The 19,145-nt window shown below is 45.2% G+C and overlaps 1 protein-coding gene across 2 annotated transcripts in view; it reads left to right on the top strand.

The window, feature by feature from the left end:
• The window catches only part of grid2 (glutamate ionotropic receptor delta type subunit 2), a 938,240-nt gene that overhangs the window by 620,549 nt on the left and 298,546 nt on the right, over positions 1-19,145 (top strand). For both annotated transcript variants that reach the window (XM_033022403.1, XM_033022410.1), the window contains exon 4: positions 8,724-8,929. In XM_033022403.1, coding sequence (XP_032878294.1) covers positions 8,724-8,929 — 206 coding nt within the window. The remainder of the gene's footprint in view (positions 1-8,723; positions 8,930-19,145) is intronic.

Consider the following 19,145-nt stretch of genomic DNA (forward strand, 5'->3'; position numbering starts at 1 on the left):
CTTCTAATAAGGAGCCTGCAGGAAACAATAAAACAAAATTCTCATTAGACCAGTGCTAGTATTTATGTGGTAGTGATTTTGGCCAGTGATCAAGAGACTCAGAGTAATGATCCGGAGATTAGAGTTCAAATCCCGTTCTGAGAGCTGTGGATTTGAAATTTAGGGAATTCCATAAATCTGAAAGACAGCTCTAGATTTGGAAAATAGAAAAGTGCAACACAGCAACAGGCCCTTCAGAACACAATGTCCATGCTGAAAATGATGCCAAGTTACATAATCACATCTGCCTACATGTGATCCATATCCCTCCGTTCCCTGTGTAGGAAGGAATTGCAGATGCTGGTTTACACCAAAAATAAACACAAAATGCTGGAGTAACTCAGCAGGACAGGCAGCATCTCTGGAAAAAAGGAATAGACAAAGTTTTGGGTCAAGACCCTTCTTCAGATCCAGAGATGCTGCCTGACCCGCTGAGTTACCCCAAAATGTTGCGTCTCCCTCCATTCCCTGCATATCCATGTGCCAACCTAAAAGCCATTATCGTATCTGCCTCCACCACAACCTTGGCTGTGCGTTCCAGGCACCCACCATCCTCTGTGTAAAATAACTTTCCCCACACATCTCCTTTAAACTTTGTCTCTCTCACGTTAAAGCTATGCCCTCTAGTCTTTGACATTTTCATCCAGGGAAAAAGGATCTGACTATCTACCCTATCTATGCCTCTCATCATTTTATATAATTCTATTAGGTCTTCCCTCAACCTCTAACATTCCAATTAAAACAATCCAAACTTGTCCAACCTCACCTTTTAGTTAATACCCCCTAATTGAAGTAGCATTCTGGTAAACCCCCTCTGCACCCTTTCCAAAGTCTTCACATCCTCCCTGTAATCTTAAAGTTGAGATTGACATCTCTGCTCTTGTCCAAACCCTCATTAGTACTTTTATATTCAAGTGAACTGCTCATTCCAATGTTTGGACTCGTAACTTCCACAAACTTGTCGTTTAAATATATGCCTTCCATTTCCTAACATGAATGGGAAATGTTGAGAAGGTTATGTGTCAAAGAAAGGAAATGGGAGTAGCGTTTATACATAGAATATCGAACAGAACTTCAGAGGAACAGGCTGTTAGGCCCACAACGTCCGTGCCGAACATGATGCCAAGTTAAACTAATCTCTGTCTGCACATGATCCATATCACTCCATTCCCCGCATGTCAATGTGTCTATCTTAAAGTCTCTTAAGTGGCAGTATCGTAACTGCCTCCACTATCCTGCCTGATAACGTAATCCACTCTCTGTGTTAAGAAAACTCGATACCCTTAACCTGGACAAGAGACTCTGTACGTTTACCCGATCTATTCCACTCATGATTTTGCACACATCTTTCAGATCACCCCAAATCCTCATGTGCTCCAAGGAATAAAGTCCTAGCCTGCTCAACCTCTCCCTATAACCCAGGCCCCCAGATCCTGGCAACATCATGGTACATTTTCTCTTCACCCTTTCCAGCTTGACAACACCGTTCCTATAACATGGTGACCAAACTGAACACAATACTCTAAATATGACCTCACCAATATCTTAAATAACTGTAATATGACCTCCCTACTCTTGTACTCAGAACTCTGACGAAGGCCAATGTGCCGAATGTCACCTTGGCCTGGCCGTCCTTCTGTGATGTCACTTTCAGGGGCTCTCAGATGATCATCGACGGCAAGATTGTCAATTTGGTCAAAGATGTATTTTGGACCTGCCCACAACTCACTGGTCTTACATTGCCAGAAACTGAATAATCATGGAGCCATAATCATAGTGTCATACAGCATGGAAGCAGGCCCTTCAGCCCAACTTGCCCACAATCACCAACATGTCCCATCTACACCAGTTTGGACCCATGTACAGACGTGGCGCCGACAGACGAGAAGCCGAAGCAAAGAAGTGGAAGCCAAATAACCGAATGGAAACTAAACTGAAACGCCAAATAACCGAATAGAAACGAACCCGAAACGCCAACTAACCGAACGGGTGGGACGCCTAAGAGCCAACTAAGCAAAAGGCTACGTCGCCTAAAAGCAAACTCACCGAATGGCCGCTCTGCCGAAATGCCACCTACCCGAAAGGCGGCGTCGCCTACAGGCCAAAGTACCGACTGCCGCTCAACAGAAAAGTCAAATAACGGACATGACGTTGCCGGGTGGCGGGACTTGTCAGCGATTGGTCCAGACCCCCGCGTCCATCACATCACTGTGGAGGGATGAACATTGTTCCACACCTCCGCTCCACCTGACCCACAGCTCGCGGAGGGTGGCCGTGGGAGAGTGGGGGCTGCCCCGAAGGATGCGCAGCTTCGGCCGCTTACAACTTGGAGCGTGGGTTCAGATTGCCCAGTCACCTATGGCTTGTGTGGGAAAATGACCCCCACCCTCCCGCCGGTGGAGACGGAGGAGAGAGAGAAGGGGGGGGGGAGAAAGAGAGGACAGGGAGAGAGAGTAGGAGAGAGAGAAGGTGGAGAGAGAGAAGGTGGAGAGAGAGGGGAGGGGGAAAGAGAGGGGAGGGGGAGAGAGAAGGGGGGAGAGAGAGAGAAGGGAGAGAGAGAAGGGGGAGAGAGACAAGGGGAGAGAAAGAGAGAAGGGGAGAGAGGGGGGGAGAGAGAGGAGGAAAAAGAGAAGGGGGAGAGAGAAGGGGAAGAGAGTGAAGGGAGAGAGAGGGAGAGAGGAGAGAGAAAGAGAGACGGGGAGAGGATGAGGAGAGAGGGGAGAGAGGGGAGAGATAGAGCAGGGGGAGAGAGGAGGGGAGAGAGAGAAGGGAGAGAAAGGAGGGGAGAGAGAAGAGGGAGGAGCGACGAGGATGAGAGAGAGGAGAAGAGCGAGAGAGAGAAAGAGAAGGAGCATGAGAAGGGAGAGGGGGGTGGAGGAGAGAGAGGGGGAGAGAGAGCAGAGGGGTAGGAGAAAGACGAGCAAGGAAGAGGAGATAGAGGGAGCGATAGAGGGGCGAGGAGAGAGAGGAAGGCGGATGACGAGAGAGAGAGAAGGGGGAGAGAGAGGAGAGAGAGAGCAAGGGAAATGGGGGGAAGAGAAGAAGGAGAGGAAAGGAGGGGGGAGAGAGAAAGGATTGAGAGAGAGAAGAGAGAAGGGGAGAGAGAGAAGGGAGAGAGGAGGGGAAGAGAGAGAGAAGAGGGCTAGAGAAAGAGGGAAGGGGAGAGTGAGAAGGGGAGAGAGAGGGAGAGAGAGAGAAGGGAGAGAGATAGGGGAGAGAAGAGAGAGAAGAGGGGAGAGAAAGATAGAAGGGGCGAGAGAGAGAAGGGAGAGAGAGGAGGGGGAGAGAGAGAAGGGGGAGAAAGAGAAGGGAGAGAAAGGGGCGAGAGAATGTGGGAGAGAGAGGGGGCAGAGAGGGAGGGGGAGAGAGAGAGAAGAGGATAGAGAAAGAGAGAAGGGGAAGAGAGAGAAGGGAGAGAGAGGGGAAGAGAGAGGGGAGGAGGAGAGAGAGAAAGGGAGAGAGAAGGGAGAGAGAGAAAAGGGAGACATGTGTCATTTTCGCACACAAGCCATAGATGATTGGGCAATCTAAACCTATGCACCAAGTTGTAAGCGGCCGAAAGTGTGCATCCCTCGGGACAGCCCCCACTCTCCCACGGCCATTCTCAGCCACTCTCCCACGGCCACGGCTGTAGGTCAGGTGGAGCGGAGGTGTGGGACAATGTTCATCCCTCCACAGTGATGTGATGGACGCGAGGGTCTGGACCTATCGCTGACATGTCCTGCCACCCGGCAACATCATGTCCGTTATTTGACTTTTCTGTTGAGCGGCATTCGGTCCGTTGGCTTGTAGTCGACGCCGCCTTTTGGGTAGGTGGCATTTTAGCAGAGCGGCGATTCGGTGAGTTTGCTTTTAGGCATCCCGCCCTTTCAGTTAGTTTGCATTAAGGCATCCCACCCTTTTGGTTAGTTGACTTTTCGTCTTCGATTCCATTCGGTTATTGGTTAATATGGTTATAAATGATAAATTAAAGGTATACTAGATTAAATGACCAAAGATGCCTTGTTGCACATAATTACTCGCATTTTTTTTCAAATTATCTGGTATTACACCATGCCATCTGTCAGACCGAATATGCTTCAGCTGTGAAAAACGTCTTTCTACCTAAGCTGAGGTCACTGGTGCATACCCGAAGCAATCTACAGACTCTATATTCGTCGATATCTTGTGCATTACAACTACCTTTGAGAACTTTAGCTATATTTTGTATTTCTGCAATATCTTTTAGCTAAAATCACTCTCTCACATTTTCCTTGCATGTCTTTATCTACATCGCCAGGAACTTTACAAATATTGTCAGATACTTTGTTGAAAACCTGCAAGTTATTCATTAATGTTTCGCCACGTTTCTCAAAGGAAGTGGTAGCTTGTGGGAAATTTGAAAAATTAGAAGCAATAAATAGGTTTTGGAGAAGACTGAACCAGTGGGCAGCGGCACGAATGAATGAACGACCAACGGTGGCGCCACCGGTTTCGCCCCGGTGGTGGAAATTTTCTTGTAATTTATACTATGTTAACATGTTAATAATAACATTAATATTAACGTGTTAACATAGAAAACACCATTGTAATCACGGTACAAATAGAGAAAATAGCACAACCTTTTAGCAAAATGGCAAAAAATGCCTGAATTAGGCACCCGACCGTGAAAAAGGCATTATCTTGGTGAAATCATCAAAAAAGGCATGAAAAGGCACATGGCATTTATGGCAAAATCCTGGCTCTAATGATTACAATCAAGCGGTTCACGGTGTACAGATACAGGATTTCTTTCACCCACATGGCTGCTTTGAGAATTCCACCCACGTGTTATGCTGGAGCTTAATTTTCACTGACATTATTTACTTCAGAGTGTTAAATTTAATTTTCTTGATTTTGACATTGTAAGAGATTTGCGTAAGGAACAGGTTTTGATGTTGCAACGTACTCTTCAGCATAATTCATGTCTCCGTGCTACTGCGGACTGTAGTCACGTCAATAGTAATTACTCCAGCTCTGCTGATATTGCTATTTGCATCCGACTGCTACACGTCAAGTTGCTTCAGGCAGTCGGCAGATTAACTTTAAGCCATCCTGTTTACACTGTGGCACACAGCAGGTTGACAGGCAAGGGAAAAAAAACACAACACACTTACATCTGTGGCTGTAGATAACTCTTCAAATGTACCTCAGACCATCGTGATAGTAAATTTAATTCAACTAGAAGTGTCGAGCAGCATGTCCAAGAATTTTAATGTTCGTTTCTCTCTTTCATGTCATATTTTCCATTATTGTGATAGCTTGTTGCACTTAATATTGAATCATGTCCCGGGGAGCTCTCGAGATAAAGGAGGGGAAGGTTGGTGGTAGATGAAAGAGTGGAGCAAGGCTTAAGGGAATGGAATTCCCAAGGCAGGGGGAGTTTAATTAGAGGATAGACACAGAATGCTGGAGTAACTCAACGGGTCCGACAGCATCTCTGGAGAAAAGGAATAGTTAACATTTCCGGTCGCAACCTTTCTTCAGAGGGTTCAGTTAGAGGATTGATTGATGTCTGTTTGAGAATTAGACAAAGGGTCAGGGTCGTACAGCATGTAAACAGACCCTTGGGCCCAACTCATCTTTGCCAACCAAAGTGCCTACCTGGGTTCTTCCCATTCCTTCCAAGAACCAGTCTCAATCCCTCGTCTCCGCTCTCCCATCAGGCAAGAGGTATAGAAGTGTGAAAACACACACCTCCAGATTCACGGACAGTTTCTTCCCAGCTGTTATCAGACAACTGAACAATCTTTGAGTTCTGGGTAGAGTGGTTGTGGATAGAATGTTTCCACTATTGGGAGAGTCTAGGACCAGACTTCATATTGTTATGGGTCTGTCCCACTTAGGCAACATTTTAGGTGACTACAGGAGACTATGCCGTCACCACATGTTCGCGGGTGGTTGCCGGGGAGTCACCTTTATGGTCATGAGTAGTGCCCTCAGACTCGCAACAAGTCGTAACGACATTCAGGTCGCCGCTAATTTTTCAACATGCTGAAAGCGAGAATGCTCATGACATAGGTGCAGTGGTAGTGGGTCGCCAGGAGGTCGTAGGTTGTTGCCGTTGGTGAGTGGTGAATTTAATTGGCTCATTGGGAAAAAAACGTAAGCAGGATAACCGACTGGTTATGTTAATGTCCGCCGAGCTTCACAGCCGTGTATCTCTGGCTTCTTAAAAGTTGTCTCCACTCCTTCTCCCCCCATCTCCCTCTTCTCTCCTCCCCTCTCCCCCCTCTTTTAAAGGGCTTAACTGACCCTTCCCGTATACTGTGCTTTCACCGTCTTAATTACAGCGCCAACCATCCTGTTCATCGTGGTGTGCGTCTGTATCACATTGGCTTGGCACTGTGTGAATTTCACTCAGACAACGCTCCCCCGCTTGCCCTGTCCCCCGCCTGCATAACTGGCTGGTGAAGGAAGCTATGTGTGTGTGTTCCACTCGGACAGCCGCCGTTCCAGTCACCGGTTTTCAACGATAAGCTACGACTTGACAGTCGTCGGCAGTCGCCTGAAAAATCGCCTACGTGGTTCAGGCCAATTAGAATAAAAGGACGTACTTTTAGAAAGGAGATGAGGTGGGATTTCTTTAGTCAGTGGGTGGTGAATCTGTGGAATTCATTGGCACAGATGGCTGTGGAGACCAAGTCATTGGGTATTTTTAAGGTGGAGATTGACATATTCTTGATTAGTAAGGGTGTCAGGCGTTATGGGGAGAAGGCAGGAGAATGGGATTGAGAGGGAAAGGTAGATCAGCCATGATTGAATGGTGGAGTAGACTTGATGGGCCTATTTCTGCTCCAATAACGTATGAACATGAACTTTCAACATCTGGAGTGGTCCTGACCTCCCATCTACCTCATTGACCATTGAACTATCCTTAATTGGTCTTTACTGAACTTTATCAATATGCCCAACCTTGTCCACCTCAATAGGCCCGACCATGGGTGAACAAGGGGAAGAGGACTGGACTTTTGCCTTCCCTCACAGTGGGAACCATTGTGTGGGGATGTTTTTATGTTTTATGCTCAATTCTCTTTTTTAATGAGGTGTCTTACATTTATTGGTGTGCTGCAAAGGAAAAAATTCTGAATGTCCCTGAGGGGATTAATAAAGTATTTATTTATCTATCTATCTATCTATCTATCTATCTATCTATCTATCTATCTATCTATCTATCTATCTATCTATCTATCTATCTATCTATCTATCTATCTATCTATCTATCTATCTATCTATCTATCTATCTATCTATCTATCTATCTATCTATCTATCTATCTTGCACTAAATCCTTATCCTGTATCTGTACACTGTGGACAGCTTGATTGTAATCATGTGTAGTATTTTTGCTGACTGGATAGCACGCTACAAAAAATGCTTTGCACTGTACCTCAGAACATATGACATATATAAACTAAACTTAAACTAAACTAAACTGAACCAAACCATTTGGACTTTGTCTCTGTAATGGATGTGCTGCAATGCTGAGAACTAAATTCTGCCATTTGTATCTTCCCCTATCAATTCTATCTATTGTACTTAATTGTGTTTATGTACAGTATATCTGATCTGTTTAGATAGCATGTAAAGCAAAGCTTTTCACTGTACACATGACAATAATAAACCTAAACATTTGCCTGCATTTGGCCCGTACACCTCTAAGCCTTTCCTATTCATGTACCTGTCTAAATTACCTTTAAATACAGTAATTGTAGCTTAATCTACCACTTCTGGCAACTCGATATATATACCACCCTCTGTAGAATCAGGCCATTTGGCCCATCGAGTCTACTCCGCCTTTCAACCATGGCTGATCTCTAGTTCCCTCTCAACCTCTCTATTTGACTTTGTGAAGCTGCTGCAAGCAATAATTTAATTGTTCAGTTGTCGGTACATATGACATTCAGATGCTGCCTGATCTGTTGAGTTACTCCAGCACTTTGTGTCCAGAAGCTGATGGAACTTGGGCAATATTTCCTGTTGGGTCCCTTCTTCAGGCTGATTGTAGTAAGGGGGTCTAATAGGCTTTTAGATAGACACATGGGTGTGCAAGGAATGGAGGGATATGGATACCTTGCAGGCAGAGGAGATTAGCAGATCTTGGCATCATGTTCGGCAAAGACATTGAGGGCCGAATGGGCTGTTCCTCTGCTGTACTGTTCTATGTTCAATGTTTTATGTTCTATGATTCAGTTCAACTCTGTTGCGCTCAGTAAATCCCTTGCCGAAATATGCAACCAAGGTACAGATTTCGAGGGTTGGTCTTAACATCATGTTCGGTACAGGCATTGGGGACCGAAGGGCCTGTTCCTGTACTGTACTTTTCTATAGAAAAGTAAAAACAAGGAACATTTTTAAAATGTGGGAAGAAACCAGAGCACCTGTAGAAAACCTAGGTGCTCACAGGGAGAATGTACAAACTCCGTAGACAGGACCTGTGGTGAGGATTGAACCCAGGCCTCTGGTACTGTAAGGCAGCAACTGTACTGCTACCACACTGTGCCGACCCTCTTCAGACTTTTCTATAATTTTTGCACTTTTCTCAGTTCTAAATATAATGTGGGGTCACATTTTGAAAAGGGAAAGTACAGCAGCTTACAACACTTGCTAGGGATTTCAAGGTTTAACGCGGTGTTTAACAGGAATATTCTTCTTCTGATCCTGCCAGATATCCGTGGGATTCAGGATTTTCTGGACAAAGCCTCCCAGCAGGGAATGGACGTTGCCCTGCAGAAGGTGGAGAGCAACATCAACAGGATGATCAGCACCATGTTTGCCACGATGCGTTTGGAAGAGATGAATAGGTATCGCGACACCCTACGACGCGCTATACTCTTCCTGAGCCCACAGACTGCAAAGGCCTTCGTCTCTCAGGTAGGAATCCAGCAGCCTACGTCTGCCCTGTGTGAGAATGTTACTGTGCTGGTGTTTCATCACCAGCTTGAGTTTTGGTTGTCCTATCAAGCAAAACTAAACGGAAGAACTGCAGATTAGCTTCCCGAACTAATGGATGGGCCCTCTGGAAGGATGTTGTGATGAATGATGTTGTGGGGAGACTGAGGAGGGCAAGGAGGAATAAATGACAAAGATCGCGAGGATCAACATAAAAAACAGATCCACGAATAGGCCATTCCGCCCCTCGAACCTCGTCCACCCTTCTGTCACTGACCTTGTAATTGGGCTCAGCTCCACTTTCCTGTTCAACAACTGTACACCAAAGTTGGATGCAAAATGCTGGAGTAACTCGGCAGGTTAGGCAGCATCTCTGAATAAAAGGAATCGGCGATGTTTCAGGTCGACACCTTTCGTCAGACCGAATAACCGGTCCATACAAGGGTCTCGACCCAAAACATCACCTATTCCTTTTCTCTAGAGATGCTGCCTGACCCGCCGAGTTTCTCCAGAATCTTGTGCCTTTAAACAGTTTGGACTCCTTGGAGATTTGAAGAATGAGAGGTGAGATATAATATCCAAGGGTAGATGGAAGAATGCAGAGGATGATGGTAGAAGTGTAGAATCGAGGAACTGCAGATGGTTTACACAAAAGGACACAAAATGCTGGAGTAACTCAGCGAGGTCAGGCAGCATCTCAGGAGAACATGCACAGGTGACGTTTTGGGACCGAACCCTTCTTCAGGTGATGGTGAAAGGTTGTTTTTTGGGCTGGAGGCCTGGTGGCATCAGGGATCGGTCTAGAACCCATCGCTGTTTGTGGTTTATATCAACAATTTGGATAGGAATATAGAAGGCTTGATTAGTAAAATTGTAGATGACATGGAAGTGGGTGGTATCGTAGATAGCTAAAATGGTTATCAAAAATTAACGCGGAAACTTCATCAGTTGGGCAAGTGGGCTGAGGAATGGCAAATGGAGTTTAATGCAGATACAAGTGCAAGGTGGTGCATTTTGGAATGTCAACCCAGGGCTGGACCTTCACAGTGAATGGCTGGGCTCTGGGGAGCGTTATAGAGCAGAGGGATGGATCTAGGAATGCAAATTAGTCTGCTAACAGTCATATTCAGCCAACAGCTGAAGAGGGGTCTCGACCCGAAACGTCACCCATTAGCTGAAGAAGGGGAGTCAGTCTACCTCACGACAGAAGGGGGAGGAGTTGTACAGTTTGTTCCAGACAGTATTTGGACCAAATGTGGGCAGTGTGGGACTACTGTAGTGTAGACTAGTGGGGCCTTCTTGATCAACATGGGCAAGTACTTTGGGCTGAATGGCCAGATTCCGTGCTATATGACTCTAGACATTGAACTCCTTTCACATGGGAGAAACTTGGGAGAAACTTGGGAGAAACTTGAACTGCACAGTGGTGCAGCTGGTGGCAGAGACCTGGATTTGATCTCGACCTCAGGTGCTGTATGTGTGGAGTTTGCACATTCTCCCTGCGAATGCGAGGATTTCCTTTGGGTGCTTCAGTTTACTTCCACATCCCAAAAGACCTGTATAGAATGGATGTGGAGAGGATGTTTCCACTAGAGGACAAGTCCACGACCAGACACCATAGCCTCAGAATAAAAGGACAAACCTCTAGAAAGGAGATGAGGAGGAATTTATTTTGTCAGAGTGTGGTGAATCTGTGAAATTCATTGCCAAGAAGGCTGTAGAGGCCAAGTCAATGTATATCCTTAAGGAGGAGATTGATAGATTCCTGATTGGTACGGATGTCAGGGGATATGTGGAAAATGCAGGGGAATGGGGTTGAGAGGCAAAGATAGATCAGCCATGATTGAATGGAGCAGTAACCTTGATGGGCTGAATGGCCTAATTCTGCTCCTGTATCTTATGAACTTGTGAAAGTTTGGCATGTGGATGGAGACAGTGACTACATTTATGGGTTGTGCAAGATAATTTTACTATGCTGTGCACACCTGACAATAAAGAACCATTGAAACATTGAGATAATCACAAAGTCTAGAGGTGAAATAGAGACAAAATGGTGCTGATGTGCAATCTTACAAGGTTGGAAGATGAGTGAAATTTGAAACCTGAGGGAGAGATAGTCGGTGATATCAAATGGGGGAGAGGGGTTGGGGTGGATAAAAGGCACTAGGAGGGACTGAGATTGGGATGAGTGGGAGATGAGTGGAAGAAGGACTGCGCAATGGTAGAGTTGAATCCAGAGTCATAGCACAGAACAGAAACAGGCCCTTCGGCCCGCCTTGTCCATGCTGACAAAGTTGGCATGCTAGCCTAGTGCCACATGCCTGCATTTCGACCATATTCCTTTAAACCCTTCCTATCCCTCTAACCCTTTCCTATCCACATATCTGTCCAATACATCTGCTTAAAAAGTCATAATTTAATCTGCTTCTATAGCTTCCTCTGGTAGCTCATTCGATTTATGGACTCACCTCTGAGTGGAAACATTGACCCTGACATCCCTCTTAAATCTCGCCACTTGCACTTAACCCTATGCCTTCCTGTTTTTGAATCTACCACTCTGGGGAATAGACGGTTTGCGTTCACTTTATCAACGCCCCTCATGATGTTGTACACATCAGTGTAGATATTCCTCAGCCTCCTACACTCTAAAGAGGGCGGAACGGTGGTGCGGTGGTAGAGTTGCTGCCTTACAGCACCAGAGACCCAGGTTCAATCCTGACTAAAGGTGTTATCCGTACAGAGTCTGTACGTTCTCCATGTGACCGCATGGGTTTGCTCCGGGTGCCCCTGTTTCCTGCCACACTCAAAAGTCGTGCGTGTTTGTAGGTTAATTGGCTTCTGCAAAATTGTAAATTTTATGATGGACGCTCTATCTCTAAAGTCTAAAGTCTTATAAAAAGTCTAAGCTGATCCAACGTCTCCCTATTACTCAAGCCCACAAGCCCAGGTCACATTCTGGTCCAAGAAGAGTAAGGTGACATGCCTCAATGACTATCGACCAGTGGCACTAACGGCGGTGGTGATGAAGTGCTTTGAGAGGTTGATCATGGAGCAAATCAACTCCTACATCGACAAAAACCTGGACCCACTGCAGTTCGCGTACCGCCACAACAGATCAACGGTGGATGCGATCTCGCTGGCCCTCCACTCCGCACTGGACCACTTGGACAACAAAAACTCATATGTCAGGCTGTTATTCATTGATTACAGCTCGGCATTTAACACAATCATCCCCTCCAAACTGGTTACCAAACTCGCAGAACTGGGTCTCTGCGCATCCCTCTGCAACTGGATCCTCGACTTCCTCGTCCACAGACCACAGTCTGTTCGTATTGGTGGAAATGTGTCAGCCTCAATAACAATCAGCACGGGAGCACCTCAAGGCTGCGTGCTCAGCCCCCTGCTGTACTCACTCTATACCCATGACTGCGTAGCGAACCACAGTGCGAACTCCATCATCAAGTTCGCTGACGACACCACTATTGTGGGGCGTATCACTGATGGGGATGAGTCAGAGTACAGAAGAGAGATCGAGCAACTGTCCATATGGTGCCAGCGCAATAACCTGGCCCTCAACACCAGCAAAACCAAGGAACTGATTGTGGACTTTGGAAGGAGTAGGAGGGGGACCCACAGCCCCATTTATATCAACGGGTCGATGGTTGAAAGGGTCAAGAGCTTCAAATTCCTGGGCGTGCACATCTCTGAAGATCTTTCCTGGTCCGAGAACACTAATGCAATCATCAAAAAAGCACATCAGCGCCTCTACTTCCTGAGAAGATTACGGAGAGTCGGATTGTCAAGGAAAACTCTCTCTAATTTCTACAGGTGCACAGTCGAGAGCATGCTGACCGGTTGCATCGTGGCTTGGTTCGGCAATTTGAGCGCCCTGGAAAGGAAAAGACTACAAAAAGTAGTAAACACTGCCCAGTCCATCATCGGCTCTGACCTTCCTTCCATCGAGGGGATCTATCGCAGTCGCTGCCTCAAAAAGGCTGGCAGTATCATGAAAGACCCACACCATCCGGGCCACACACTCATCTCCCTGCTACCTTCAGGTAGAAGGTACAGGAGCCTGAAGACTGCAACAACCAGGTTCAGGAATAGTTACTTCCCCTCAGCCATCAGGCTATTAAACCTGGCTCGGACAAAACTCTGATTATTACCCACCACTTTCTGTTATTTGCACTATCAGTTTATTTATTCATGTGTGTATATATTTATATCATGGTATATGGACACATTTATCTGTTTTGTAGTAAATGCCTACTATTTTCTGTGTGCTTAAGCAAAGCAAGAATTTCATTGTCCTATACAGGGACACATGACAATAAACTAACTTGAACTTGAACTTGAACCTATGTCACACCAGGCTCCACAGCAATGGGTGTCAGTAGGGCCAGAAGGTGCAAGATGCAGCCTTCACTTATCACGGAATTGAAACATATTCTGAACCTTCATCTGCAGGAGCTGCAGAAAATACTCGCGGGAGCCGACTTATGCTCAACCTATCCTGCACTGTTCGTTCAATGAGGCAGCATTGCCGTGGCAACGTGCCTTCAATTTAGACAGCTTAGAATAATGGCTTGATCAGTAAGGTGATAAATCACTCTCTTACTAATCGCCACAAGGCAGATGTAACGCCCACGAGAGCAGCAAGAAGCAACTGCAACCAGACTGCATCATCAGCTCTCATTTGGGACAAAATTCACTTGTAAATATCCTAAAATAGACACAAAGTGCTGGAGTAACTCAGCTGGTCAGGCAGCATCTCTGGAGAAAACGCTTCCCGACCCGCAATGTCACCCATCTTTTTCCCCCAGAAATGCAGCCTGACCCGTTGAGTTACTCTAGCATTTTGTGTCCGTCTTTGGTAGAAACCAGCATCCGCAGTTCTTTGTTTCTGCATGTAAACCTTCTAATTTGGTAAAATGAGTAGTTTATTGAGTTTGGTTTATTGTCACGTGTACCGAGGTACAGTGAAAAGCATTTGTTGCTTGCTAACCAGTCAGTGCAAAGACTACATGATTACATGATTACAATCGAGCCATCCACAGTGTACAGATACAGAATAAAGGGAACAATTTGAATAATGGTTAGTGCAAGATAAAGTCCAGTAAAGTCAGATTAAAGATAGTCCGTGGGCCTCGAATGAGGTAGATAGCTCAGGGCTGCTCTCTAGTTCACAAGTTCACAAGTTATAGGAATAGAATTGGGCCATTCGGCCCAACCAGTTGTTGGTGGGACGGTTCAGTTGCCCGATAACAGCTGGGAAGAAATGGTCCCTGAAACTGGAGGTGTGGGTTTTCACACTTCTGTACCTTTTGCCCGATGGTTGAGGGGAAAAGAGGGATTGACCGGGGTGAGACATGGCCATGATTATGCTGGGGTGCTTGCCGAGGCAGCGTGAAGTGTGGATGGAGTCAATGTATGATGGACCCCTGCACCAATTTTGGCCCACATTTCATGAGTTTTATGAAGTTCAGGAGTCTATACCTGCAAACGTTGAAACCTTGCCTCACAACTCTTTGTTGATCCGACTGACTCTGTTAGGGTGAGTGTTTTACAATGGACCATGATAATTAGGTTTCAATTTTCTACCTTCCGGACAGCAATTCTGATTGTGGAGATGGTTTGACCTTTAACTCAACTGAAGTAAATTAAGTTTCAAACTAAATCTTTGAATCCTGTGAAAAGAAATAGCCTATTTTAATTTCACGGCTTAAATGATTGGTCACAACCTTCTGTAGGCTCTATGGTTGCTCAACACTGACACTTCTGGCCAGTCAGGGAAGTACAACAAACAGAAAGCACAAAAATCTGAACATTTGGTTTCAGTTTATTGTTGCCACCTTTAGCGAAGTACAGTTTTGCATGCTTTCCAATCAGATCAGGTAATAATATACATAAATACAATCATGAAATACTCATGTACAATAGATAGGGCAAAGGGGAAGAAAGAGAGTGCAGCACATTATTTTTCAGCATTGTAGTGCATTGGTTTCATAGATAAAGTTCAATGTCCATAATGGTGTAAAGTTCAGTTTAGTTCATTGTCAAATGTACCGAGGTACAATGAAAGCTTTTTGTTGCGTTCTATCCAGTCAGCGGAAATACTATACATGATTACAATCTAGCCGTCCACAGTGTACAGATACATGATTAAGGGAATAACATCTAGGGCAAGATAAAATCCAGTAACCTTAAAATAAAGATAGTCCGAGGGTCTCCAATGAGGTAGATGGTAGCTACTTGGTGATTGGATGGTTCAGTCACATTATGACAGCTGGGGAGAAATTGTCCCTAAATCTGGAGGTGTGCGTTTTCACACTTCTTGCCTGATGGGAGAGGGGTGAAGAGGGAGTGACTGGGTTGAAACTGGTCCTTGACTATGCTGGTGGCCTTGCCAAGGTAACGTGAAGTTTAGATGGAGGCAATGTAAGGGAGGTTGGTTTGATCTGGGCTGCGTCCACAATTCTCTGCAATTACTTGCAGTCACGGATGGATGAATGGAAACAATCAATGAATTAATTTATTAATTTCAAATAATTGTTCCAATAATTTCACATTATCCTGTCATACAATATTTAAACAGATGACTTTCATGAGATTAATTGGAGTTAACAGATCTTTGTGATAGGCACCTGTGTGAGAACGCCTTGTTCATTTGCACAGAGATGCACCAGAGACCATGCTTTACTCTGCAAAGCCACACAATGACAGAATGAAGAAACATGCTTGTGGATCCTGGATGCAAAACAAATTTTATATAGGACTTCAGCAGAAATAGGCCATGGAATAGTACAGATACTCACCAGTGTTTAAACTCACATTAAGGGCGGCACAGAGGAGCAATTAATGGAGCCGCTGCCTCACAGTGTCAGCAACCCTAGTTCGATCCTGACTATGGGTGCGGTATGTATGGTGTTTGTACGTTCTTCCTGTGACAGCGTGGGTTTCTTGCTGGTGCTCCGGTTTCCCCCCACACTCCACAGACGTACAGGTTTGTAGGTTAAGTGGCTTCTGTAAGTTGTAAGTTATCTCTAGTGGATTGGATAATGCTGATGTACAGGGTGATCACTGGTCGGTGCAGACTGGGTGGGTCGAAGGGCCTGTCTCCACGAGGTATCTCTAAAATCTAAAGTGTACTGGTTTGCCCCAAATACCAAAGGTTGGTCGGCTAAATGGCTGCTGTTGGATCTAGGGGGGATTGGTAGGATCTAGGGGGGATTGACATAGAAACATAGAAACATAGAAACATAGAAAATAGGTGCAGGAGTAGGCCATTCGGCCCTTCGAGCCTGCACAGCCATTCAATATGATCATGGCTGATCATCCAACTCAGTATCCTGTACCTGCCTTCTCTCCATACCCCCTGATCCCTTTAGCCACAAGGGCCCCATCTAACTCCCTCTTAAATATAGCCAATGAACTGGCCTCAACTACCTTCTGTGGCAGAGAGAAAGTAGTTGAGGCCAGTTCATTGGCTATATTTAAGAGGGAGTTAGATGTGGCCCTTAACAATCTGGAAGAATAAAAAACAGGATTAATGTCAGATTTGTGGAAATGGACGGTTGATAGTACAGGGCTTAAAGGCATATTTTCCTGCAGTATTTCTCCATGGCGTCTACAGGTAGTGCATTCCAGACTCCAACCACGTGCTTCATTAAACAAATGTTTATCCTCATGTTACAATTAATGCTCTTCCCATTTTGTTTATGCCAGTGACCTCAACCTCTCCATGGTATTAGCTATAAAGAGACGTTGGATAAACTTGCATTGGTTTCTCCCGAGTATTGGAGGCTGAGACAGCTAGCTGACTAGTTAGATAATTGGCTTCATGGAAGAAAGCAGAGAGTGATGGTGGAAGGTTATTTTTCAGACTGGAGGTTTTTTGACTACTGGTGTGCCTCAGGGATCGGTGTTAGGCCCATTGCTGTTTGGAATTTATATCAATGATTTTGATGAGGATGTAGAAGGTATGATTAGTAATTTTGTAGATGACACCAAAGGAGGTGGTATCATAGAGAGTAAAGATGGTTATCAAAAATTACAACAAGATCTTGATCAGTTGGGCAAGTTGGCTCAGGAATGGTTAATGAAGTTTAATGCTGATAAATGCAAAGTTTTACATTTTGGGAAATCAAACCAGGGCAGGATCTTCACACTAAATAGCAGGGCCCTGGGAAATGTTGTAGAGCAGAGGGATCAGAGAGTGCAGCTACATAGTTCCTTGAAAGTGGTGTCACAGGTTGGTAGGGTGGTCAAGAAGGCTACATTGGCCTTCATCATTCAGAGTATTGAGTATAGAGGTTCCAATTGTACAAGACATTGGTGAGGCTCCATTTGGAATATTGCGTTCAGTTTTGGCTCCCCTGATGCAGAACATGTGTTGTTAAGCTGGAACAAGTGCAGAGAAGATTTACGAAGATGTTGCCCGTCCTTGAGTCCCTGAGATATCGGGAGAGGTTGGGCAGGTCATAAGGTCATAAGGAATAGGAGTAGAAAAAGGCCATTCAGCCCGACGAGTCACCAAGGCCCTGCTATTTAGTGAGCAGATCCTGCCCTAGTTTGATTTGTGAATGCGCGAAGTATAAGAAATAAAGTGGACGAGCTTGAGGCTCAGTTAGAAATTGGCAAGTATGATGTTGTGGGAATTACAGAGACATGGCTGCAAGAAGGCCAGGGCTGGGAACTGAATATTCAAAGGTATACCTCCTAACGAAAAGACAGACAGGTGGGCAGAGACGGTGGGGTACTTCTGTTGATGAGGAATGAAATGCAGTCCCTTGCAGGGAGTAACATTGAAACAGGAGATGTGGAGACAGTATGGATAGAACAAAGGAATTGTAAGGGTAAAAATACCATAATGCGATTTATCTACAGGCCCCCAAACAGTAGCCTGGATGTAGGGTGCAAGTTGAATCAAGTTAAAATTGGCATGTCGTAAAAGTAATGCTATGGTTGTTATGGGAGATTTGAACATGCAGGTAGACTGGGAAAATCAGGTTGGTACTGGACCCCAAGAGTGCCTCCGTGCTGGATTCTTAGAACAGCCTACCAGGGAGAAGGCAATTCTGGATTTAGTGTTGCGTAATGAACCGGATTTGATAAGGGAACGAGGTTAAAGAACCATTAGGAGTTAGTGACCATAATACGATGATTCTATAATGCAGTGTAAATGGTTGATCATATTGTCCAATACTTGCTCAATACTGTCACATCTGGTCAGCCACAGAACTACAACAGTAAAAGAGACATAGATGGGTCCCAACCCAAAATGTCACCTATCCATGTCCTCCAGAGATACTGCCGGACCAGCTGAGTTACTCCAGCACTTTGTGTCTTTTTTGTAAACAAGCATCTGCAGTTCCTTGTATCTATTTTTGAACTTTTGTGATCCTCTGGGTTATTTCCTTTGTCACCACCTTTGGATAAAAGTCTGAAGAAGGGTCCCGACCAAAAACATCTTCTATTGCTTTTCACCAGAGATAATGCCTGACCCACTGAGTTATTCCAGCATTTTGTATCTATCTTCGATTTAAACCAGCGTCTACAGCTCCTTCCCACACATTATAAAATGTTTGTTTCCTAAACATTTCATGCATTGCCCTGGTTTCCAAATAAATGGTTTGTCCCATGCTGGTTTTGTGCTATATTTTTTGCAAATGCAAATATAAATAGAGAAATTGAAAATTTACCTTCGTCCTCCAGCTTAGAGTCATAGAGTGATACAGTGCCCAACTTGCCCACATAGGCCAACATGTCCCAGCTATACTAGTCCCACCTGCCTGCGCTTGGTCCATATCCCTCCAAACCTGTCCTATCCATGAACCTGTCTAACTGTTTCTTAGACGTTGGGATAGCTCCAGCCTCAACAACCTTATCGGGCAGCTTGTTCCATACACCCACCACCCTTTGTGTGAAAAGGTTACCCCTCAGATTCCTATTAAATATTTTCCCCTTCACCTTGAACCTATGTCCTCTGGTCCTCGATTCCCCTACTGTGGGCAAGAGACTCTGTGCATTTACCTGATCTACTCCTCTCATGATTTTATACACGCTTGAGTCATATCAAACTTTTCAGTCCTATCAAACATTCCCAAACCTTTTCTTTATCATCCACTTTTTGCGGATGTATTAACTGCCCATTTGCACCGGCCGATCAGGTGATTTACATTTTATCTCTTTAGAAATC

This window comes from Amblyraja radiata, chromosome 1, assembly GCF_010909765.2.
Source record: "Amblyraja radiata isolate CabotCenter1 chromosome 1, sAmbRad1.1.pri, whole genome shotgun sequence".
Taxonomy (NCBI): domain Eukaryota; kingdom Metazoa; phylum Chordata; class Chondrichthyes; order Rajiformes; family Rajidae; genus Amblyraja; species Amblyraja radiata.